The 27,279-nt window shown below is 33.4% G+C and overlaps 1 protein-coding gene across 4 annotated transcripts in view; it reads left to right on the top strand.

Annotated features, from left to right (window-relative positions):
• LOC143248740 (phospholipid-transporting ATPase ABCA1-like) overlaps positions 1–27,279 on the top strand; it is a 75,382-nt gene that overhangs the window by 46,406 nt on the left and 1,697 nt on the right. For all 4 annotated transcript variants that reach the window (XM_076497416.1, XM_076497418.1, XM_076497415.1 and 1 more), the window contains 12 exons: positions 2,330–2,499; positions 6,971–7,148; positions 7,745–7,860; positions 12,563–12,707; positions 15,663–15,786; positions 16,567–16,696; positions 17,612–17,729; positions 21,012–21,181; positions 25,486–25,627; positions 25,744–25,878; positions 26,172–26,275; positions 27,098–27,190. In XM_076497416.1, coding sequence (XP_076353531.1) covers positions 2,330–2,499; positions 6,971–7,148; positions 7,745–7,860; positions 12,563–12,707; positions 15,663–15,786; positions 16,567–16,696; positions 17,612–17,729; positions 21,012–21,181; positions 25,486–25,627; positions 25,744–25,878; positions 26,172–26,275; positions 27,098–27,190 — 1,625 coding nt within the window. The remainder of the gene's footprint in view (positions 1–2,329; positions 2,500–6,970; positions 7,149–7,744; positions 7,861–12,562; positions 12,708–15,662; positions 15,787–16,566; positions 16,697–17,611; positions 17,730–21,011; positions 21,182–25,485; positions 25,628–25,743; positions 25,879–26,171; positions 26,276–27,097; positions 27,191–27,279) is intronic.

The raw sequence follows: 27,279 nt of genomic DNA, 5'->3' as shown, positions 1-27,279 counted from the left end.
GAAACTCAGGGCCATAAGATTGATAATGTCAGTCAGGCCATGGCCTCACCACTTTTTATGGCATGTGTAGCTATAACTTGTGTATTAAAACTAGCTTCTGTTAATTTGATACATTATGTTGTGTTTATACAGTATTTGTAGTTAAAATGTCTCAATATTTAAACCTATAACACTGACTTTTCAAAATATTGTGGCAATGGCTTGACTACTACAAAATTGCTTCCTACAGCAATGAAACTTGTTTTGTTTAAACATTTTATTTTTCTGATTTCATTACAAGTGTCTGACATGGTGTTTGTCCTCGTCCACGATAGCTACAGATTTTAAATGTGACATAAATCTCAAGATTGCCTTCTATATGAACATCACCAGTTCACAAATAACATTTCATTAATCATTAGTGTGTCATGTAGCCTAATGCAAAATCTCTCTAACAATTTTTAGTTTGTCACTAAACTACAAAAGAACTCGTCTATGTTTGATTTTTCAGATATGTCTGTGAATTGTATATATCACAAAGTATGTTTTATATGTGTGAATAATAATTAAAGAAACACTAACACTTAACAAGGATCACATTAGCATCTTGAACCATAAAACACTCTTAAATGCACTTCTAATCCAAAATATATATTTTTTATTACATGTAATTAATGTAGCTTGAACTAGCAGCTAAATTGTAAATCTGAGAGTCTAGGGTTAATGTCCTTCTGATACCCTTGAGGGCCATGTGATTTATAAGAGTGATAATCAAATTCCATTATTCTTTTAGAGTAGCCCAAGAATTTATTTTGAGTTCTGCTGACTGACTGACTGTGGTTGACCAGTTTAGAATTAGAGAGGGCTAGTTAAAGTGACTATTGTATATTTTTGCATGAATATAAAAATCAAGCAAAAACTTTGATAGACAAGACACTACATGGATTTTCACAAAAGTCTCTATTCCAGACAGCATCGTTGTTAGATGCAAAGATCTGATTTATTTATTTTTCTAATCTAAAATTACACATAACTTGAATGATTTACATTGCTCTTTATGTAAGGGTTTCATTAAAGCTTCAGTAGTTGCTTCACCAAAAAGAAACCATGTTTGAAAAAATCAAAACAATATTTTTTTTAAATTAGCTTGTTCATTACGAAGTTTTGTAAGGGAACAAATTATGTGTTTTGAAAAACACCCCTCAGTGATTTTAAACATTTCTCTGCATTTTCTCTTTTTGTTGTATTTGTGTTTATTAAGGACCAGTAATATTGTAATGGACTAAAACAAACAGCTGCTACAACCAAGTTGAACAGTTTAAATTTTTGATGACCATTGAATTACAAGTAAAACTTTCAAACAAATTATAATACAGATTTTATCACTATTCAAAAATGCAGTTAATAACTACGTGCCTGACCAGGACTTAATACTAATGTTAATGAACAGTATAACATAAATATTAGTGTTAATAATTATTTTAATAAATAAAGGAATTGGGAAAAAAGAACAAAACAAAGAAGAACCTTATTCTGAAAAAACAATATTTTAAATTTAAACAACTTCATGATGAATAACAACATTAAATAGCTATTGGTAATGATGCATTTTAACCATATTTTGTCGACTAGTTCATTTGAGCATGAGGCAATGTTTTTTGTTTGGTGGTTAAAGCACAAGGCTACATCCCATATGACTAGTTAATTTATATAATATTTCACAACGTTAAATTCTGTACTTTAGCATCAAGGGAAGATTGTGTCAGTTTCATAATACAAACATATTTAAAATAAATCTACTCTAAATAAAAAATGAGTTAACTCGTTATTATAATTAAATATTCATAGTTGAACAAAGTTACAGAAATAACAATAAATGAATGATGAACAAAGCCATAACAAAATAAAAGTAGAACTTACCATCTCATAATGTGGTTCAGTTTATGTTGTATTTGTGTTTAATAAGAACGAGTCATCGTGGTTCAGTTTATGTTGTATTTGTGTTTAATAAGAACGGTCATGTGGTTCAGATTTATGTTGTATTTGTGTTTAATAAGAACCAGTCATGTGGTTCCATTTATGTTGTATTTGTGTTTATTAAAGACTAGTTTTGTGGTTCAGTGTGATTTGATTTGTGTATAATAAGAACAAGTAGTGTGGTCATTATTAATTTAATTTTAAACTTGCTAAAGAATTCTAATCTTGAAAAGATTTGAATGTGCACTTTTTTTGGAATATTTTATTTCTCTGTGTTATTGTAAACTTATCTAATGCAACAGTAGAACAGATATGGTTGTGAGTTTTCATAAGTTACCGAATAATTTTCTTTGCCTTTGTTTTTGTGTAATAGGTGTGGTTCAATAATAAGGGCTGGGCATCTTCTGTAGCATACATGAATGCTTTAAATAACCTTATACTTCGCACTCATCTTCCTGCACATCTTGATCCTCATCAGTATGGCATATCTGTGGTAAATCAGCCAATGAACTTCACTCAGGACCAGCTACAGGAAGAACTGCTGTAAGTAGAACTTAGCAAAAATATGCGTAGAGCTTGTGAGTATTGAAAATAACTTTGATGAGGGCTCAGCAGAACTTCTCCATCGTCTACTGTATAAAATTATACGCAATGTAAAAAAGATTGTTGTCTCTAAAATGTATAATGGCATGTGTCAGATTAATATTTTTGAAGTGATACAGTAAGAGATGCAAGTGTAACACATCACTCTAATAAAGTTAAAACTGGATCCATGTGTCTGCTATTATAAGTCAAATACTTTAAATCATTGTTTGAATTTGTAAGAAAAATGTAAACAGTTGTATATTTGATTTTTTGTCTTCATGTTTATTATTTAAGCAATATTCCACATCTTGCACAGCTGATAGATGGAAACCAGATCAAACAGGATGTCTGCATTAATTCTGAGCTGGTTAAGAAAAAATTGGAAAGTTTAAACAATGATATGGCTCACTGGCCAGATAGTATTTCCAAGGGATTGTAGGAGGTTAAACATTGGAAAACTGAGCTACTTCCTCCTATTTTTTTCTCAGTCCCTGAATATAGGGCAGGTACCAGAAGATTGGAAGCTAACTAATGTAACTCCTCTTTTTAAGGGAGGTGATAAAAATTGTCTCAGTAATTATAGACCTATTAGTCTTACATCAGTTGTAGGAAACGTTTTAGAAAGTCTAATAAAATATACCTTTCAAAGTCATTTAACAAAGTTTAGACTTTTATAGGATAATCAACATGGTTTCACCTATGGAAAATTTTATTTTACAGATCTTTTAACTTTCTTTGAAAATGTTATGTGCTTATGTAGATGAGGGTGGGGGAGAGGTAGATATGGTGTATCTGGATTTTCAGAAAACATTGGTCAAGGTGCCACATGATAGGCTTGAAAAAATTATCTCTATTGGTGTCTGGGGATAAGTTACCAAATTGGATAGAAGAGTGGCTTGGTGAAAAAAAGGAAACAGTTGTTACAAATGGAGTTAATGTCATAAATGATGCACCTCAGGGCTCAGTGGAGTTAATGTCACAAATGATGCACCTCAGGGCTCAGTGGAGTTAATGTCACAAATGATGTATCTCAGGGCTCAGTGGAGTTAATGTTATAAATGATGTACCTCAGGGCTGTCTTAAGGACTGTTTTCACTATTTGATTGACATCAATGACATGGAAGAAGAAATAGTTGATAAATTCCTTAAATTTGAAGATGATATTAAGGTCTTGGGTGTTGTTAGCTTTGAAGAGGATGCTGCTGATTTACAAAAGCATTTAGATCATTTATTGAGTTGGAAATATAAATTTCAGATGAGTTTTAATTATAATATATGCAATATAATGCGTGTGAGACATCATAATTTGAAATATGCGTATAATTTGGATGGGAATAACTTTAATAGTGTCACAAAGGAAAGGGAACTTTGCACAGTAGTTTATTAGTCTTGAAAGCCATCCAAGCATGGTGCTGTTGCTAGTGGTAGGGAAAATAAGATTTTTGGTTGTATTTAGAGAAGTATTGAATACAAGTCTAAAGAGGTTATCATTTCATTGTACATGTCACTGGTTAGGAAACATTTGGAATATTGTGTTCAGTCTTGGGTTCCTTATGTTAGTTTCTTACCTTAGGAAAGACATTAAATTGTTGAAAAGAATTCAGAGAAAGGTTACTAGAATGGTCCCTGAAATGGAAGGTTTGTCTTGTGAGGAGAGGTTGAAATCTCTGAGTTTGTTTTCTTTTGAAAAAAGGAAGAGTTAGGGAGAATTGATTGAAGTGTTTAAGATTCTAAAGGGAGTTGATAGTGTTAATGCATCATATTTAACACTGCAATGGTACAACTAGGGGACACAAATATAAATTTTGGCAGGGTAGGAACTATTCATTTAATAACCAGTTTATAACCAATTGGTTTGCCTTTGGAATCTGTTGCTTTTGAATGTTCTAGAGGCAGTAAATTTTAGTGAGTTGAAGAAAAAAACTTGATTAATATATAAATGATAAAGACTGGCTTTAAGATATTTATTTATTTATTTAGATCTAGTTTATAGCATGGAGCAGCCGAGATTAATCAATAGGTCCCATGTTGTCCCAAAACAGAAAAAGAAAGCAGAGATGTTTATGTACAGTCATGTGAAAAAATTAGGACACCCTATGAAAGCCTGTGTATTTTTGTAACATTTTTGGATATATAAATATTTAATCTCAATTTTAACAAAATAGAGAGATTATAGGAATATAACTATACAATTAAAACTGAAGAAATGACTTTTCAAGATCTTCTGTAAATGTAATTCTACAACAATGCATATTCTGAGGAAAAAGTTAGGACACCCCCACATTTATTCCCACTTAAAATGGCTCAACTCAGGTGTATCACACCAGGTGCACATGATTAGAAGATTGTTACTCAACATTTTGAATGAGGCTTGCCCTGTTTAAACCTCAGACATTTAGTTTGGTGTGCTCCTAACTGTTGAAGTAAGAGTGAGCACCATGGTGAGAGCAAAAGAGCTGTCTGAGGTCTTCAGAAAGAAAATTGTAGCAGCTTATGAGTCTGGTAAGGGATTTTAAAAGATCCCAAAAGATTTTGAAATCAGCCATTCCAATGTCTGGAAAATAGTCAACAAGTGGAGGGCTTTCAAAACAACTGCCAACATTCCCAGGTCTGGTCGCCCAAGCAAGTTCACCCCGAGAGCAGACCGCAAGATGCTAAACAAGGTCTCCAAACACCCTAACATGTCATCACGGGACCTACAGCAGGCTCTGGCTACTGTTGATGTAAAAGTGCATGCCTCTACAATCAGAAAGAGACTGCACAAGTTTAACTTGCATGGGAGGTGTGCAAGGAGGAAACCTTTGCTCTCTAAGTGAAACATCAAGGCCAGACTGAAGTTTGCCAGAGAGAATGTAGACAAAGACCAGGACTTCTGGAATAATGTTCTTTGGACAGATGAGTCCAAAATTGAGTTATTTGTACACCAGAACAGAGGACATGTTTGGCATAAACGAAATACTGCATTCCAGGAAAAGAACCTCATACCAATTGTGAAGCATGGAGGTGGAAATGTCATGATTTGGGGCTGCTTTGCTGCAGCATGACCTGGACAGCTCACAATCATAGAATCCACCATGAATTCTACTGTGTATCAGAGGTTGCTTGAGGATCATGTGAGACCATCTGTACAAATATTAAAGCTGAAGTGGAACTGGACACTGCAATACGACAATGACCCAAAACATACCAGTAAATCCACCAAGGACTGACTGAAAACTAAGAAATGGAGAGTCCTGGAATGGTGGAGTCAAAGCCCAGTTCTTAATCCCATTGAGATGCTGTGGGGTGACTTGAAACGGGCTGTACATTCAAGAAATCTTTCAAACATCTCACAGCTGAAAGAATTCTGCATTGAGGAGTGGGGCAAACTTTCTTCAGATCGATGTCAGAGACTGGTATATGGCTACAAGAAGCATCTCACTGCAGTTATTTCAGCCAAAGGGGGTAACACTAGCTATTAGGGGTTAGGGTTTCCTTACTTTTTCCTCAGTTAGAATATGCATTTTTGTAGATTTACATTTACAGAAGATCTTGAAAAGTCTTTTCTTCAGTTTTAATTGTTTATATATATTCCTATAATCTCTCAGTATTGTTAAAATTGAGATTAAATATCTATATATTCAAAAATGTTACAAAAATACACAGGATTTCAGAGGGTGTCCTAACTTTTTCACATGACTGTAAACAAATGTTCATGTGAGGTTCTACTCATCCACAAAGTAGGACTGGTAAATTTTACTTGACTCTAGAAATATTAGGGAATTTAACATGAATAATATAGCTTGAAACCTTTTAATTGTGAGATTGTACTGATGATGCATTTTTGCAAACTTGCAGGTGAGGGTCTACTGGTAACTTAATTAGTTATTCTACTGTCAGCTGATTATACATTGGTAATATATTTTGAAAACTTTGTATGGTGAGAGTATACTCATGGTATTAGAGATACAATAAAAATTAATAGTTTCTTCCATAACAGGAGAACCATCAAGTACTGCACTATAGAGAATGGGTTTGTCTTTCACCCACACTGACTGAATATAAGGTAAAATAAGAGGTATTACACAAAAATACACACAACAACAATCTCTGTTGACAGAAACAATCTACAATAACACAAACAATATGAGACAAGTATTCTTTGCACTTTTCAGATACCGGAGAAAGAGATGTTTTTATTTACAGAAAACCGACACTGTTAAAACAAATAATATGAGAAAAGTGTTCTGTATTATGCTTGTAAAACATGTCTGAGAGATATTTTTACTTACAGAAAAACAATTAGTGTTAAAACAAATAATGTGAGAGAACATTCTTTATGTTTGTGAAACAATGGAAAGAGAGGGAGAGATTTTTATTATAAGTGCCTTGTTATAGAACAAAAAGAGAGAATAAACTTAAGTTTACTTGTAAATAACTTACTTTACAGGAAGAAGGGAGGTTTGAGCTTGCTGCATGCTGTGTGTGTTATCTTTGCCATGTCATTTGTTCCTGCAAGTTTTGTTATGTTTCTGATTGAAGATCGAGTGTGTGGTTCCAAGCATCTTCAGTTTGTCAATGGAGTCAAACCTTTAGTTTACTGGACAGCAACCTACATTTGGGACCTGGTAAGAAAGTTGTTTATGACATGGTTTTGAGTGGTTTTGAATGTTTTTACAAATATATATATATATATAAAGCTAAATGTGGTGCTAAATCTTTCTCTATAAATATTGGACTGGGTCAGGAAGACTTTTGGATTTCGTTTTAGAAATGTTTGTGAAGGAATAGATGTTAATATTGGATAGCATTATGTTCCTACTGAGTATAAAACACAAATTATTGAATCTCTTTCCCCCACATGATTGGGTGTCAAGCATGCAGCTCAAAACATGTTTGGTGTGTGATTAGGAAAATGTGTCCATAAATCATGTTATTCTGTGATAAACCAGAATACTGTATATTAATTATTGTTTTTAAACATAATAATTATTTTCATGTTAGGCTAAGTTTTTAACATGAATCATCATTGAGACTACTTTGTAAATTACCCCATGTTACATGAGGGAGGCTTTAGTTTGTGAACAATCCCGTGTTATTGTGCTGTGTGAAGTAGGCTTCACTTTGTGAAAAATTCCATGTTGTATTGTTTATTAACATTTCCAAGGGCACTTTAACAGACTCAAGTATATTAAGCAGCTACATATTTTTTAACTTTTCTCAGGCTAACTATATTATTCCTGCCATACTCTGTATCTTCATTTTCTTGGCCTTCAGAGAAGATGCATATGTTTCAGAAAACAATTTTGGAGGACTGGTTTTGCTGCTAATACTGTATGGGTGAGTAAAGTTTGATTTCATGTAGTTATCTGTACAAATGTGAATTGTCATATAAACCATTATTTGTCACTTGTTACATGCATGGCTATCTGTTACTAATGGCTTGTCATATACACAGTTGTCTGTACTAATGTAACTTGTACACAGTTGTCTGTACTAATGTAACTTGTACACAGTTGTTTGTACTAATGTAACTTGTACACAGTTGTTTGTACTAATGTAACTTCTACACAGTTGTCTGTACTAATGTAACTTGTACACAGTTGTCTGTACTAATGTAACTTGTACACAGTTATCTGTACTGGTGTAACTTAACAGATACACAGGAATTTCTTACTCATATGACTTACATGTGCAGTTACCCGTGCAAGTGATTTAAATACATAATTTTTTATTATTAATATAACATTTTACACATTTATCTGTATTTGCTTGACTTGTCATATTCAGTTATCTTTAACTAATGTCACTATATAAAGTTATTTGTATTGATGTGACTAAGGCTATTAATTAAGTTGTAAGGGAAGTTTAAACTAGGTTATCTGTTACTAATGTGACTTAAATACACAGTTATCTGTAAAAGTGTGACGTGTGTATACATCGGTTACTAAAAGGTCTTGTCATGTACAGTTATCTGTGCTAGTGTAATTTAAAAACAGTTATTTGTTACTAATGTAACTTATTCACATAATTAGGTATGCTGCTATGACCAGTTGTATACAGTTATCTGTTTTTCATGTAAGTTGTACAGTTATCTGCATTAATATGACTTGTCATATAAACAGTCATCAGTTACTGATGTGATTTATCGTATACACAGTTATATGCAGTTATTTGTGCTAATATTACTTCTCATATAAACAGTCGACTGTTACTTATGTGACTTGTATGCAGAAATCTGTACTAATGTGACTGAGGCCATTAACTTGGCTGGAAGGGAAGTTTTAAATTAGAACTAGACAGTGCAAGGCCAGGAAATGTTAAATGTTAAAAGAATAATAAGAAGAGTAAAGTTTAGCATAGAAAATTGGTATAGAAGTATATTGGTATAGAGTAGGTTTAATTGTTACTATTCTAATACCAGAAGTATAACAAATAAACTAGATGATTAGAGCAGTAGTAGGAATGAATGATTTTGATATAACGGGAATAAGTGAAACATGGTTAAACATAGATTATTTTAATGACAAAAATTTCTTTGAAATACAGGGTTAGAGGCTATTTAATAAGGATAGAATACTAAAGAGATAGAGAGAAGTGGCATATATGTAAAATGTGTGTTAAATCCTGTTTAAATTGCAGATATTAAATATAATAGCAAGGAGACTGAATCTATTTGGGTTTGTTTTAGTGGATATAAAGGGAAAAGGCTTTTAGTGAGAATTTGCTACAGATGAAGTGAGGTTAAGACTTCAACTGTTAATGAGGTCATAATTATGGGTGATTTTAATTTCAGGCATATAGTTTGGGAAATGCTTTGAGTCAGACCATGAAGAAGAAAGGGTTTTTGGAAACTGTTTAATTGGTCAAGGAACCTACTAGAATCAATGCTCTTTTAGATTTGTTGTTAACTTCAAATACAGAAATGATCGAGAGGGTGGAAATTGAAGAACAAGTGATTACTGCTGTATTAGGTTCAATGTTTTCCTGCATATGGAGATAAAGAATAATGATATTTTTTGTTACAAATCTCAAAAAAGCAAATTTTGAAGGAATGCAACAAGACTTATCTGTTGTGAACTGAACAACTAAGTTATTTGGAAACACTGATCATATGGGTGGCTGGAAAATGGCAGAGGGTTGCTGTAAATGGAGCTCAGTCAAACTGGATTAATGTCACAAATAGGGTACCTCAGGACCCAGTCTTAGGACAGTTTGCACTTTTTTATTCACATCAAAGACATGGATGAAAGAATAGTCGATAATTTTTTTTTATATTTGCAGATGATGTTAATGTCTTGATTGTTGCTAGTTGTAAAGAGGATGTTGCTGATTTACAAAAGGATTTATATCATTTATTGAGTTGGGCAAATAAATGGAAGATGGGTTTTAATTATAATAAATGGAAGATAATATTTGTGGGCTGTCATAACTTGAATTAAAAATATAATTTTGATTGGAATAACATTAACACTGGTGATCTTGGTGCAATAATTGATCAGTCCCTAAAACCATCCAAGCAATGTGTTGTTGTTAGTGGTAGGGCAAATAGGATTTTAGGTTGTATCATCAGAAATATTGAATGTAATTCTAAAGCAGTTATAATTTCCTTGTATAGATTACTGATTAGGCCACATATGGAGTATTGTGTTCTATCTTTAGTTCCTTACTTAAGGAAGGACATTGAATTGTTGGAAGGGACTCATTCAGAGGAAGGTTACTACAATGGTGCCTGGGATGGAGGGTTTGTCATATGATGAGAGATTAAGATCTCTGAAACTGTTTCCTCTTGAAAACAGAAGAATTAGAGGGGATCTGATTGGGGTATTTAAGATTGTAAAGGGAACTGATAGTGTTAATGTATCATTGTTTTTCATACTTGACAGTAAGAACAGTAGGACTAGGGGACATACATAAATTTTGGTATGGTAGGAGTCATCTTCAGCTAAGGCAGTTTCATTTTTGTAACAGGATGGTTGGCTGTTGGAATAGATTGCCTTCAAATGTTGTAGAGGCAGTAAATTTAAATTAACTTAAGAAAAAGCTTGATAAGTATATGAATAATAAGGGTTAGATTTAAGATTTCTTTTATAAATTACTCTAGTGGATGGAACAGTCAAGATTAATTTGTAGGATCCACATTGCCCCAAAACCTTATGTTATGTGCAGTCATCTGTTACTAAAGCCTCTTATTGTAATGTACACAGTCATCTGTTACTAAAGCCTCTTATCGTAATGTACACAGTCATCTGTTACTAGAGCCTCTTATCGTAATGTACACAGTCATCTGTTACTAGAGCATCTTATCGTAATGTACACAGTCATCTGTTACTAAAGCCTCTTATCGTAATGTACACAGTCATCTGTTACTAGAGCCTCTTATCGTAATGTACACAGTCATCTGTTACTAAAGCCTCTTATCGTAATGTACACAGTCATCTGTTACTAAAGCCTCTTATCGTAATGTACACGGTCATCTGTTACTAAAGCCTCTTATCGTAATGTACACAGTCATCTGTTACTAGAGCATCTTATCGTAATGTACACAGTCATCTGTTACTAGAGCCTCTTATCGTAATGTACACGGTCATCTGTTACTAGAGCCTCTTATCGTAATGTACACGGTCATCTGTTACTAGAGCATCTTATCGTAATGTACACAGTCATCTGTTACTAGAGCATCTTATCGTAATGTACACAGTCATCTGTTACTAGAGCCTCTTATCGTAATGTACACAGTCATCTGTTACTAGAGCCTCTTATCGTAATGTACACGGTCATCTGTTACTAAAGCCTCTTATCGTAATGTACACAGTCATCTGTTACTAAAGCCTCTTATCGTAATGTACACAGTCATCTGTTACTAAAGCCTCTTATCGTAATGTACACAGTCATCTGTTACTAAAGCCTCTTATCATAATGTACACAGTCATCTGTTACTAAAGCCTCTTATCGTAATGTACACAGTCATCTGTTACTAAAGCCTCTTATCGTAATGTACACAGTCATCTGTTACTAAAGCCTCTTATCGTAATGTACACAGTCATCTGTTACTAAAGCCTCTTATCGTAATGTACACAGTCATCTGTTACTAAAGCCTCTTATCGTAATGTACACAGTCATCTGTTACTAAAGCCTCTTATCATAATGTACACAGTCATCTGTTACTAAAGCCTCTTATCGTAATGTACACAGTCATCTGTTACTAAAGCCTCTTATCGTAATGTACACAGTCATCTGTTACTAAAGCCTCTTATCGTAATGTACACAGTCATCTGTTACTAAAGCCTCTTATCATAATGTACACAGTTATCTGTTACTAACGTCGCTCATCATATACATAGTTATCCATTATTAGAGTAATTTTTATATATGGTTATCTGTTACTAATGTAACATATATACAGTTATCTGAGCTAATGTGGTTTATCATATGTACAGTTATCTGTACAAGTGGATCTTGTCATACACAGTTATTTGTAAGAGAGTGACATGTCATAAAGTATTTTGGTTTTTTACTATGCCAAGAAGATGTGTATTAAATTTAAATAAAACAATGTCAAATTATTTATTACTTTCTGTTACACATTACATTTCTTTATAATCAGATGTCTTTCATTAAAAAATATATAACAATAAGTTTGTTTTTACTTACTGTCACTGATTACATTATTTCATCTATTATTTTGAAAATCCATTTTCTGTTTATTCAGATTTTTCAATTAGAATATTAATAAATGAACTTCAGTGGTAGGTTTTATCAAATATGCAAATAATAATCAGTATACGATACTTGAATGTAATGTGTATTTACTTTCTTAAAGTTGTCATAAAATATACAGAAGAAATGACTGTGTGTCAAGATTTTGCCCTAAAATAATATAGGCTGTGAAAGATAAGTAATATATTATCAATAAAATATGTAATTACAAGCCTTTACTGGCTTTAGCTTCAATTTGTGTGTGTGTGTCTTGTTTACTTGCTTTTCTTTTAAAACAGAAACTAACATGGCTGTATAATAATGTGTCTTCTGCCTCTTGCAGTTGGGCAAGTGTGCCGTTGATGTATCCTGCCTCCTACGTATTTACAGTCCCTAGCTCTGCCTTTGTAGCTTTGGCCTGTCTCAACCTTTTCATTGGAATTGTTACAACCGTGGCAACTTTTGTTTTGGAATTATTTGATGATGAGGTACAGATGTGAGCTTTTTGTTTATTAATTTGCACTTTAAAGTAACTATTTTTTTTAAAGATTGTACTTCTAACAGAGTAACTTCCCTTTCAAGCGATTGTGGTTCTAATATTATAACATTGTTTTGAAGTGGTTCTTGTTGTAATATAGTAACTTCATTTTGAAGTGGTTCTGGTTATAATGTAGTAATTTTCTTTTGAAATGATACTATTTCTAACAAAGCAAAATCATGTACTAGTTCTGGTTATAGTAGAATAACTTCATTTTAAATTGATTTGTATTCCAAGAGTAAAATCATTTACAAGTGGTTGTGGTTATAATAGGATAACTTCATTTAGAAATGGTTCTTGTTATAATAGAGTAACTTTATTTTAAGTTGGTTGTGGTTTCAAGAGAGTAATTTCCATTTAAAGTGTTTCTGGTTCTAGTAGAATAATCTCAGTTTTAAATGGTTGTAACAGAGAAATCTCATTTTGAGGCATTTGTAGTTTCTAACACAGTAACATTATTTTGATGTAATTCTGGTTCTAATAGAGTAACTTCACTTTAAAATGGTTATGGTTCTAACAGAATAATCTCATTCTAACTCTCTCATCATGGACTCAGTCAGTTTGACTAACATTATGACTTCTTTATATTATTTTTAAGTCTTTATAGATTTAATACTTCTAACTTTAGATATAGTTTGAATATCTTTACAAAATTTGGCAGTTTTTTAGAAAACAGTATAAATCTTTTATATACAAACAAAAATCATATTTTTTAATGAAATATTTTTAATAAACTAAATAAAGATTTGTCCATGAATATATTGAGTATTTGTTTTTAATAGTACATGTGAAAAGTAATTTTCATGTTAAGATTAAAAATACTTTTCCCTCATCTCAAAATTCCTTTGTGTAATCTCTAAAACCTCCTAAATACATTTCAAATGTATTTTTTCAGTAAAACTTTGTATTTTATCTGTTATTTTCTCTATCCTATCACAAACTGTGATTGGTTAATTTGATTGACCTTGTAACTGCCAAAAGAAAAAAAGAAATAGATTTAAATTGTCCTTTTTTTCTTTCTAGAATGACTTCCAATAGTAATACGAAACTACATTCTTTATTCTAAGTAGCTTTAAGCTTGTAACAGTATATATCTATTTATACTTAAATTTTACCATTTTCATGGCCTGAGAACCTGTCTAACTACTATCCACACCATTATAAGATATAAATCACTTTGGAGATGTGCAGCTCACATTACACTATTGAATTACACTACCCATGAGCTACTACAAGCTGTTCACATGTGTGTCTTGTGAAACATTTTTATTACGTTATGATTTGTTTTATTTAATCTAATTTTAATTAATCTAAAAATATCCCTGTTTTAGTTAATTTTTTATAATAATAAATAAATAAAGTACTTATCCAATCTTCTTTTCTCTTGCTGTCAATTGTCAAGAACATTTAAGCCTACTTTCTTTTCTTAATAGTATTAATGAACTAAATAATGCACCAAAAAGCATAGACTAATGATGTACAAAAATCAGACAATTTCCTCTAACAATCCCTATTTGTCTGACTTTTTAACTATGTGACAAGAGCTGTTTCAAATTCACCAGAGCTAGCTGTTGTGGTTCCTGTGGGAAACAAAGTTGTATTATAAGTGAAATTGATGCTTATCTGTGCAGAACACAACATAATACAATACATTATTTTATAGATGAAAATCTTGACTTTTTATTGGTTATAGGCATTGTATACTTATACATAATAGAGAACTATTAACAAATCCTGAAAGAGAGAATGTGACAGATGGGTGTGGCAGCATGGATCTGATAATCTATTGGATAGCTTTGTAATCAAACAGAATTGAAAGCTATACAAAATTATGGTTTGTCTGAGTAATGAAGATTTTATAGTGAGTAATTTATGTTTAATTTTGTACTTTCTCAAGGGGTGGTGGGTAAAATTGAGAAGACACCTAGAGAAAATGTTGCATACATCACAGTAGATTAATTCAGGATTTTTTTAAATGTTGCTTTTTAAAATTAGGAACTTAAAACTTGTACACTATTAAAATTTTATTATTAGTTAAGATTTTATGCTATACTAATTGATATACCATTTTGAATGTAAGACATTTAAAGTCTCTGTCGTGCATAATAAAGGATACCAAAGGCAAGAGGGTTAAAGTAGTTGTGGTTCTGATAGAGTAATTTAATTTTGATCTAGTTTTGGCTCCACTAGAATACCTTTTTCTTAATTAGATATGGTTCTAATAGAGTAAACTCACTTTGAAGTGGATATGATTCTAAGTGAATAAAGCCTCTGCTAGTACAGCGGTAAATCTATGGATTTACAACATTAAAATTAGGGGTTCGATTCCCCTCGGTGGACTCAGCAGATGGTTCGTTGTGGCTTTGCTATAAAAAAACATGCACACAAACTCTAAGTGAATAAATTCAAAGTGTTTGATTATAATGAAATAACCTCTCATTGAAGTGGTTACTTCATCAAAACAAAGGTACGCTTTAATAAATTCAGAACCGTGAATTGTGTGTTAGTTTAAGAATTTAAAGCATGTTTTTCATATATTCCATCAAAGACGTTTTTTTCTTAAAAGGTTTAGCAATACTAAAGTTTTTGCAGCTTGTAGATATTGCTGTAACTATGAGAAGAAAAAAAACATTTTAACTGGAGTAGTGCAAAATTACAGCCAGGCTGATGATAGGAAGTTTAATCCAACAGAACTTCACTTGCTTTTAGTAGAAGTTGTCTTGTTGTTGTTTTCCATGTGACTTAATTAACCAGTACGTAAACGGTTTTCATGATAGGATGGGTGATTGCTTTCAAATTAGCAACAATAACAAAAAATATTAAACATGTTTTGATGCTTATGTTATGTAAAAATGATTCATTGTGTTAATGTCTTTCATGAACAACTAACTCCTTGTGTTTACAGGAATTACGAGCAATAGCTGCCATTCTCAAGAAGGTGTTTCTCATATTTCCTCACTACTGTCTTGGTAGAGGATTGATGGATATGTCAACTAACCATTTAGCAGCTGAAACCTTTGCACGATTTGGTATGTCTTGTCATAACAAGAAGAATATAAATATAAGGTATAGTAAGATCTGTAGGCGAGATGTGGTAAGTCTTGTTATCAAGATAATGTCATCACACAGAAAAGAATAAATATTAGGTATAAATGTGTGAACAGTAAGTACAGTAAGACCTGTGGGTTGGATATGGTACAATCATGATCACTCAGAAGAATGGATACATTAGGGACAGTACGATCTGTGGGTTGGATATGGTACAATCATGATCACTCAGAAGAATGGATACATTAGGGACAGTAAGATCTGTGGGTTGGGTTTGATCAACCTTGTCATCACACAGAAGATTGGATATATGAGATGTAGTAAGATTTGTGGGTTGGGAGTAATAAATTTTTGTCTGATTTACAACTTACTGGATTTTGTGTAGTAATATTTATTGACTTACTGGTTTTTGTTTAATATTGTTTATTGTCTTACTGATTATCTAATTTTAATAATTGTGTTGACAAATTTCTGTTTTTTGATTGTAATATTTGTGTGGACTGATCAGTTTTTGTATAGCAATATTAATATTGACTTATAAGTTTGTATGGTAATACACTTTTACTGTGGTATCTAATATATGCTGTATGTCTTCTCACAGTTTTTGTATTACAGCTTTATGTTACAGAATAATAGCTGTTTCTTCTTTTCCAAATTATAATTTTTCTGATGAATTATTAATAATTAGGTCATGAGTCCAAGAAATAGATCAAGATTTAGTGCCAAATATAGATTAAGAATTTTTATTATTATTAACACAGGAATCAACACCTTTCGGGATCCCATGGAGTGGGACTTTTTGGGTCGTAACCTGCTAAGCATGTCCGTCCAAGCTGTTGGTTTTTTCTTCTTGACCATATTGATTCAGTATCGATTTTTTATATCTAAAAGGTGAGCTGTTGTAACAGAATAAGACTTAATTAGTATTATCATTAGTAAAATAATCAATATGAAAGCTGACTACTGGATCTACTAAAGTATGTGTTTGTATAATACAGCATTAAAATATGACGAAAGTATTTCTTTCTAATTTGTCCCCTGCTAGTACAGTGGTACGTCTACAGCATATGGCCCGATGTGGCTTTGCTTAGAGAAGAACACACTTTCTCATTTTAATTATAAGCTTGTTATAACTTATAGTTTCCATTATATATGTCATGAAACCTTAAAAAACATGGGTTTCTAATTTTAATTTTAAACCTAAAATTTGTGATAAAAATTGTGTGAAGTGCAGATATTTTTCTGACATTCCTCTCAGTTTCTCCAATGTAGATTCAAAATCAAGGTTTGTAAAAATGCATTTCAGCTCTATTTCTTATGTTCAACAAGTTACTGCCCAAGAAACCGTACTTTCAGTATTTGAATTTTGTAGTTGGGCTGGATGATGGGAAAACAAGATTCTCTGAAATGCTATTTATACCTACAGTATAATACTGTTTTGGTATTTATATAAGGCCTCTTGAACAATAACTTGTGGGTGACAAGAGGTAGATCTGAAATGCTATTTTCACCATTTGTTTACTTTTAATCAATAATGTACACATTAGTAGGAATGTGAAGAAAAAACTGTAGCTAAAAAGATTTTTATCACAAAGTCACACATACTGACTTCTGATACTTTGCAAACTTTTGGCATTTAAGTTTTTAATTATAAGCTATAGTTTTTCTGATATTCTAGAAGACTTCATTCTCCTGTGTTCAAGATGTCTATGTTAATATCATTAGTATATTGTTTTAAGATTAGTCTGCTAAATGTCACTTTTTCAAATATTTAAATATCTTTTCTTTTTTTTCCTTGTTCATCAGAGAACCCTCCATCGATGAAGAAATAGAAGATGTAGATGATGATGTTGCTGCTGAAAGGAAGAAGGTGTTGAATGGTAGTAGTAAAGATGCTGTGCTAAAAATTGAGAATCTGACAAAGGTAAGACAGTCCAACATTGCTACATAACGTGAAACTTTGTAAGAGTTATGTTAAGAAACTAAATTTTGGGATTACTCCTGTAAAGTTGAAAAAATTTTCAAAAATCACCAATGTTACACATCTTTTGAAATTTCTTAGATTAGAAAGTCAAGGTTTTCATTTATCAAATAATGTATTGCATAATGCTGTGTTTTGAACAAATAATAGTCAGTTTCACTCAGAATACAGACTATGTTCCCATTAAAAACGTAACTAGCTTCTGTGAATTTGTAACAACTCTTGTCACATAGTTAGAAAGCCAGAAAAATTGTGAGAGGTAGGGGTAATTGTCTATATTTTGCATGTTATTAGTCTATGTTCATTGGTGCATTATTCAATTAATTAAAAATTATTTATTCATTACTACCATTAGTATAAAAAAGTAGGGTTAAATATCCTCAACAAGAAGAAGAAAAATAAGATTGGGTAGATAGTTTATTTCGTGTTTGTTCTTTATTTATTGTAAAAGTAACTAAAATGTAAAAATAGGGTTAGGTGAGTCAAGATTAGATTAAGTAAATAATAATAAAAATGTTTTGCGAGTCACACACATGATCAGCTTGTAGTAACTTGTTGGTAATGTAATTTGATAGCATAAAGTGAGCTGAACATGCCATGAGTGATTTACAACTTATAATGGCACAGGTAGTAGATAGACACAGTTCAAATGCCAATAAAAAAATAAAATTTAATTAGAAATAGATGTTAACTGTTACAAGTTTAAAGCTACTTCAGATAAACAAATGAAGTTTATTGTTGCAATTTGAAGTCATTTTAAAAAGAAAAAAGTGTAATTTAGACTTATTACGATTTTTTGGTGGTCACGGGGTCAGTCAAATTAACGGACCCTGTTTGATTTAGGATAAAGGAAATAACAGATAAAATATGAAGTTTTACTGAAAAAACATAAGTTTGAAATGTAATTAGGAGATTTTAGGGATTACATAAAATATGAAACTTTTGAGATGATAAAACTATTTTTAATCATAACATGAAAATTACTTTTCACAAGGGCTATTCAAATCAAATACTCAATATATTCATGGACAAACCTTTATTTTAGTTTATTAAAAATATTTCACTAAAAATATGATTTTTTTGTATGTAAAAGACTTGTACTGTTAACTGAAGGACTGACAAATTTTTTGAAGATATATGCATTATATTTAAAGTTAGAAGTATTAAATCTATAAAAACTTCAAACAAATATAAAGGGGTCACATGGTTGGTCAAATTGACCAAGCCTATGTTGAAAGAGTTAAATGCTTCTCAATGGCTCAGCAGTACATCTGAAAACTTACAGCTCCAAAAACTTCTTTCTAAACCCATGGTGAACATAGCACAAATAGCCTATTTTGTAGCTTTCCCTTAATGACAAACAAGTATATGCATTTCAGTTGCTCTACAAAACTCTTGGCTTGTGACAAGAACAGAATTCAGTGAGTCTTGGTGATCTTTTTATTAGTAACCCTCAATTTGCATTTCTTCATTTTCTCTGACTGCCTTAAGTTTTCAACATTTTCTTTTTTTTCTAAATATCTTGATGTTTCCTTAAATATGTTTATTTTCTTCCAATTTTTTATAAATTATTGTACCCTATCTTCATGGTGTCCTTTTCAACTTATCTTGACCCCAAGCAAAAGTCAGATTGATATTTCTGAGTCTTGTTTAATCCCAGCTCTGAAGCCAGCTAGATCAACACTGTTTGCTTCTAATATGATTGTAGCTAATGCATTTTACGAGGTCTGTTCAAAATATACGCGGACTGTTTGAATTGCGAGGCTCCAGTTGGTTCCAGGGGACTCCGCTTGGTGTCGCTAGGTTTGCACAGATTAGCTGATTACGACACCATTTCCCAATTGCAGATATCTTCATTTGTGTATTAGCTATGCAGTTTTAAGTGAAGTGTGATTTTTTTGTTTGGCGGATTTCAGAATGAATGACCTGAAGGAGCAACGACTTGCTGTGAAATTTTGTGTTAAACTTGGAAAATCTGCGACTGAAACTTTTGCTATGCTTAACACGGCTTACGGTGATGTTGCTATGAAGCGTATGGCATGTTTCAAGTGGCATGAACGTTTTAAGGATGGTCGACAGTCCATTGAAGATGATGAGCGTCCTGGACGTCCTTCCACGTCAACTGACGACCCACACGTCGACAAAATCAACACCCTGGTGCGGGCAAATCGACGTCTGATTGTCAGGGAGCTTGCTGAAGAGTGTGGGATATCAGTTCGATCTTGTTACGAGATTTTGACCGAAAAATTAAAGATGCACCGTGTTGCTGCGAAATTTGTGCCACGCCTGATGACGGACGAAGAAAAAGCCCATCACATCCAGGTTTGTCAGGAACTGCTTGATCGTTCAGAAGAAGATGAAAACTTCTTGTCAAGGATCATAACAGGTGATGAATCATGGGTTTATGGTTATGACATTGAAATGAAGGTCCAATCGTCCCAGTGGATGGGTGAAACATCCCCCAGACCCAAAAAAGCTCGCCAAGTTTGATCCAAGGTCAAGGTGATGCTGACAGTTTTCTTCGATGCTAAGGGTGTTGTTCACCACAAGTACCTCCCCGAAGGCTCCACAATGAACCAGACTTACTACATTGAAGCTCTGAAACTTCTGAGGGAAGCTATCCATTGCAAAAGGCCAGAAATGTGGAGGAGTGGCAACTGGTTTTTCCATCACGACAATGCTCCAGCCCATTCAGCCCTCAGAACTCGTGAGTTTTTGGCCAAACACTCGATCACTGTTCTTCCCCAACCCCCCTACTCACCTGACCTTGCTCCTTGCGATTTTTTTTTGTTCCCCAAACTCAAAAGACCCTTGAAAGGAAGAAGATTTGAGACGATTCCCGAGATTAAAGCAAATGCGACGAAGGAGCTGGAGGACATTACAAAAGAAGCATACCAGGACTGTTTCAACAAGTGGAAACACCACTGGGATAAGTGTGTGCATTGGGGAGGAGAGTACTTTGAAGGGGTCCCAGACCTGTAACTTCTAAATAAAGTACATTTTGTTTTATGACGCCAGTCCGCGTATTTTTTTAACAGACCTCGTACTTGAGCTGATTTTTAGCTAATTCTTGACTGAATTTCTGATTTCTAGAAGAATATGTTATTTTAGTGTTTTTAAATACAGTAGAGAATTTGTAGTTTAATTACAAACTGTAAGATATGTACAGTGTTTGTGATAATACAGTCTGTATAACAGTATTGGATCTGTGCACTTTGCTTTTAGGTGTATAGGACAGGACAACACCCAGCTGTCAATCATTTATGCGTAATAGTAAAACCAGGTGATTGTTTTGGGTTGCTGGGTGTTAATGGTGCAGGAAAGACAACAACCTTCAAGATGTTAACTGGAAGAACTTCCGTTACTTCTGGGAATGCTTTTATTAATGGTTTCAGGTACAGTCCCTAACACTGTTTTAAACAAGTAAGCTTTACTTCTATAAATGTTTAATGACAAATGTATGTGTTTAGAGTTATTTACAAACTTGTACTGGTTTCAAATACAGTACTTATCTCTTCTCACTTAAATAATTATACTCATTCAGTGCTGCCATCTATATCTTCAGAAATTGTTAGGGTTTTCCTAGAAACTGCTTATCTCTCTCTGATTACCCCTGTTTTGTCATTTGTCTTTGGCTGTAGCCTTATACAAATGGTTTCTCTGTTTTGGGGATTTCCTGGGGATGAACAAAGCCTTACCCCAGGTTCACTTACCACCTCCTTATCTCTGAGACGTGTGTATAGCCCCTTATCTTCAATGGTATTTTTTTATTAATATTCCTGAGACTTTTAAATCTCATGGGAAGCCTGTGCAACAGCACACTACACTTTCTTCTTTGATGGATTATTTGTTGCATTCTTAGCCTAGACATTCCCTTGTTACTGTTTCCAATCCATTTCCTTCTTGGCCATTATCTTTTCTTTCATCCAGAGGTTCTTCTTCTCATAATTTTATTTGATGCAGATGGACATGTCACCAACAGTAGTGGTGACTAGTTGGTGGGTTCTTGTCCAGTGGTTGCTTACTTATCAATTTTTTTCACTTCCAAATATCTGTGGGTTATTTAGGTTTTATCCATGTGACTTGTCATATAATTTATCTTCCATTCTCCATTATTTCAGATACCCATATCCTTTCCATTGTCTTGGTATCCTACCATCAGTCAGCATCTGCCTAAAGAAGTAAAAGATCTTCTCTTGCAAGTGGCCTTTCAAACTCTCAGTCATCCTTTCCTCAGGTTTTTATTCCAGGCTGTTTGTAGTACCCAACAAAAAGAGAAACTGGCAGCCTGTGATTGATTTGTTACACCTTAATTTTTTGTTTTTCCCTAATTTATCATGGAATCTTTTGTCACTCTCAGGTGGGTTTTTCTCTGGGTCTGTTGGTTAACAAAGGTGGATGTTGCAAATGTTTACCCATGTATCCTGATATCTTGTCAGTCAAGACACTATCTTCCATTTATTCATCAATTGGTAGTTTATTCATTTCACAATCTGCCCTTCAGGGTTGCTTCAGACTCGTATGTCTTTTGTCAGGTGGTCAATGCATTCACCCAACATTTACATGCTCAAGAGTTGGGCTTTGATCATTGCATGGATGACTAACTTCTGTTAGCTTGTTCCAAATAGGAGTCTGCCATCACACTCATCTACTGCTCCTGGAGGAAACTCATATGGGTTGGTTAATCAAATTCAAAAATCATTCCTCATACTTACGCAATATCCTGTCTATTTGTGTGTTTTTTAGCTTTCAGTTCTTCACTCCCTTACTGCTCCCTCTCTTACAGCTTCAAATGTTCTATTGCTTTTGGGAATGTGGTCTTCCATGTGAGCCTTTATCCTTTTGGGTTGAGCACACAAGAAGTCTCTTCTCTGAACTCTGCATGACCAATTAAATCTTATATTGAATCCATTGGAAGTCATATTTCCCTTTCTCCATCCCATGGAGACAATCTACACTGGTGATTGGACAAGGCTTACATGTCAACTGGTATTCCATTCCTCCATCTTATCTGGATTTATATATCTTCATGGATGCTTCCCTTCAAGGCTGGGATGTGTAGGTTGATCAACAGGAAGTTTCAGTTCAATGGTGTGAAAGATCTTACTACATCAACTGTCTGAAACTTCTGGTTGTACATTGTGCCTTGGATCATTCTCTTTATCTTGCCTAGAATCATCTGGTTTTAGTTTGTTCTATTCACCCTTCCTCTAGAGATGTTTATCAAGGTAAGTTGAATGTTTTCCACCATAAGTCTTTTGGTCAGAGATTTTCACCCACTATACCCATGGTTCCTTATATTACAAACTTCCTCATATGAATATTTGATCAGGGATCTTCTGTTTCTTTGATCTCAGGTTATCTTGCTTGTTCATCCCACATTCTTCATTTTTCCCAGTACCGTAGAGTTTTTACATTTTTTACCCTTTTCCTCTCCTCATATTCCTTCCAGATTACTCCTCCACCTTGGAGTGATTTCCTTCCAGATTGGGATATTAATTTCATTCTTCACTGCCTTATATTGTCTCTGTTTGAACCACTGTTCTCATGCTCAGTTTTCCATTTATCATTTGAGATTTATTTCCTTCTTCTATCATGTGGTCGTTGTAGGTAGGATTTATATGCCATCAGTGTTGCATGTTTATATATCATTCCACAATTATTCTCCTTTATTCAGATTGATTTTTCCTCCATAAAAACTTTAGTGACTTGGGAGGGTAATAACTTCTCACTGATTTAACATCCTTCTATTTCTCACTTTTATTTTCACTCATATCTGGATAGGCTACCATTTCCTGTCCATACTATTTATTATCTTTCCTGCATAGCTTCTTTCTGTGGTATCTGTGCCTGTCTATTCATTGCTTGGCAACTGTCCTCTGTTTGTGATATTTTTTCTTCCACCTTACCCAGTTCGGTTCAGCTTTTAAATTTAATTGGCTTATTCTTGCTTATCGTCTTCTTCCCATGCATTGTTCCAAGTTTCTTCTCATCAGATCAAGCACCTTACCTTTTCCCTGGCATCTCGTCTTTGCTGTCCTTTCAAAGAAATTCTTCATTCATGTATGTGGATTACTCTTTATATGTTCATATCTCACTGTTTGCATTGGATCGCTGTATCTCCATCTTTGAATTATTGTCTTCCACCTACAGCCATACATCATACTTTGGTAAGACTTTGGGTAAGATATCTTTTATATCGATATCTTTTCTTTTTCTTTAGAGTTAAATCAATCAACAAAAGTTCTCACACACATATTACAGGTTCCTGTTTCCTCACACAATTATACTCTTTTTCCTATATCTCTACTGTGGATCATGATGGAGATACTTGCAAATTAATATTGTTCTTCCTCATTCTATTTCTCAATGATTGTATTATACTGAGAATGTTATTGCACTAAAGGCAGTTCCTGTCAATTTGGTTTTGAGTGAGATGGTATACATTACAAATACATCTTTACAATACAAGAAGTCAGGTTCCCAGAGTAGTCAATCAGTTACTCCCATTGCTATCATGTGTTCAATTTATAGATCTGGTGGTATGAGATTTCCTCTGATCTGATGAACTTGAGGTAAAGATAGGATGATCCTTTTTCCTACCCCAACCAGATGGTTAAGTTTTGGATTGTAGTTGATTTTCTGGTGATGTGATCCTCTTTCCTATTCCCACATGGATATTGGTTTCTGGTGGATGAGTTTTTTATTGTAATTGTTGAACTAACATTATGACCCTCTTCCCACATCCCCATGTGGGTGTAAGTTCCTGGTAACCCTGGTTTTGGATGTTTTTGACTTGCTGTGTTCATTACATCATGCCCTAGCCACTCTACACCTGGAGGCACATCCTTTTATTCTCACTCCAAATGGTATACTCTAAGATATTGAGATTACACTATCATGTGGTTCAGATCCCTATCCAATCATTATTCTCTCCCTTTGAATGTGCTCCTCCCAGTTTCTGTCCATGTTTGCAACACCTCTTTCCACACTGGGCAGAGTATACCTGGTACAGAAGAGGTGTTGTTTCCCCCCATGTGATCCTCTACTGCGAGGATCCACTCTTTTAGGATGTCCTTTGGACCCTTTCTGTAGTTGCTTATTTCTTTCCCTTGCACTGGCTCCACCATTCAGTATGAGATTCTAGCTATTCGTGTGAGCAGAGGGAATGTACCATATTGAAAGTTATGATTTTCCTTTACTGAAATGTATTTCCATTAAGTGTGTACCACTTGACACATTTCTCACTGAAAAACCAGTGCTTCTGTTTTTCTGCCAGAACTCAAAGTGATAGTTCAGTGGAAGTAAACGGAGGGAGTCACATGCTGCAGGAGAGTGTGTTGCATGATGATATGCATGTGAGATGATTGATTTTAAGGTAAGGTGGAGCTCAAGGCTTATGGCATGTGAAAATTTTGTTTTACATATAGAAGGCAGCACTGAACAAGAATGGCAAGTTATGTGAGATGAGGTAACTATCAGAACTATACTTTCAGTATAGGAAAATTATAACTTGAGTGAAAGAGTGTATTTTCTGTTTGATGATGATTTAAGATTTTTTTTATTATTTATGATTCTTTAATCGAGTTTACAGTCAACCTTACATGTACTATATCTACTGAACATTTTACCTAACTTAACTCAAGTGAAATGTTGGCATATCACCAAATATTGATCCTTTTATCCATGTATCTAATAGCATCAAAACAGAAGTGGATAAAGCAAGAGAAAATATTGGCTACTGCCCACAGTTTGATGCCTTGGACTCGCTTCTAACTGGTATGGAGCACCTGGAGTTTTATGCTCGGCTTCGTGGCATTCCAGAGAAATATGTTAGAAAAGTAGGTGTTGATACATTTGATCTGTTTTATTACACAAAGCTTTATAGAAAATGCATTTCTAAACTAGTGCTAATTTGGAGATTAAATGTTAAAATGTGTATGTATATTTTCAATAGATTGCCTGCTGGGGAACAAGGAAACTTGGTCTCACTGATTATGCAGATCGATGTGCTGGAACCTACTCTGGTGGGAACAAACGGAAACTTTCAACAGCTATAGCTTTGCTTGGTAACCCATCAGTGGTATTCTTAGTAAGTATTTCATCAGAGATGTGTGATAAGAGAATGATTTTACAGTTTTGATTTAACTTTTATGTTATATGTCTTTATTTATTTAAATAAAAAAGTTGTTTATTTATATATCAATATTATCATATCACATATTCCTATTGTGACTGTAGTAGTAATGTAGAACTTAATCACAGCAGAGAAGGTTATGCTGTAGTGGTATTGTAAGATATGGTAGATTGATTGCGATTTCATACTGAGGCTCTTTGTTTATTATCACTTTTATTAATTATGTATAAATTACTCAATTTTTCCAGGATGAACCAACCACAGGAATGGACCCAAAAGCTAGAAGATTTCTATGGAACTGTATCATTGATATGGTTAAAGAAGGACGTTCTGTAGTTCTTACATCTCATAGGTAAGATCCTTGTAAGAGGTTGCTTTCACAAGCATAACCTTTAAACAGGGCATTTTGATATGTCACATCTAAAGTCTTTGTTAGAGGATGCTGTCACATGTGTAATCTTTTAATGAAATTAGCATAGCATTGGTTAGATCATTAGATAAATATTTCTCAGTATTAAGACATTTTACACATGAACTCACATTATCTCCTTTGCAAATTAAGTTAAATGTAATAGACCTCTTGTATCACCTAACAAGACTGTTTACAAACATGGAGATGTCTTATTTCTCTAACCTACTAGTAACAGCACTTTAAAAACATGAAGATACACTGTTTTTCTAAACTTCAAGTATAGGTTAAGATGTTTTATACACAGTATACTGGTTTTGGGGTGTTAGAGAATATAAGGATTTTTTGGGGGGGAAATTTTTAGTCCTTTTATTTTCATTAACCTTTTTTTAAATATATAATGGGTATCTTTCATTAACCTCTCTTTAAGGAGGTAATTGGTGTCTTTCATTAACCTCTGTTTAAAGATGGAATGGACAACTTCCATTAACCTATGTTTAACCCTTAAATGGCAGCCATGGTCAATTGATGCTACTACCTACAACATTCTCACTGTTTAAGGGTTAAAGATGTAATGAGTATTTTTCAGTATTGTTTGTTTAAAGATGTTATGGGTATTTTTCATTAATGTTTGTTTAATGTGATGGGTAATTCCATTAACCTTTGATTAAAAATGTAATGAGTATGCATCATTAACCTTTGCTTAATGATGTAATGGATATATTTCATTAACCTTTGATTAAATATCTAATGGATATCTTTCAGCATGGAAGAATGTGAGGCTCTTTGCACTAGACTGGCTATAATGGTTAATGGACAATTTCGATGTCTAGGAAGTATTCAGCATTTAAAAAACAAGTAAGTAATTATACGGCTGACTTGTAGTATGCTGAAACATCTGTATTTTCAACCTATGAGAAAGGTAAAGGATGTTACCTATTGTATGT

This window comes from Tachypleus tridentatus, chromosome 4 (assembly GCF_004210375.1).
Source record: "Tachypleus tridentatus isolate NWPU-2018 chromosome 4, ASM421037v1, whole genome shotgun sequence".
In the NCBI taxonomy this organism is placed as follows: Eukaryota; Metazoa; Arthropoda; class Merostomata; order Xiphosura; family Limulidae; genus Tachypleus; species Tachypleus tridentatus.
The sequence above is the reverse complement of the archived record's forward strand: the minus strand, read 5'-3'. Positions and strand labels throughout refer to the sequence as shown.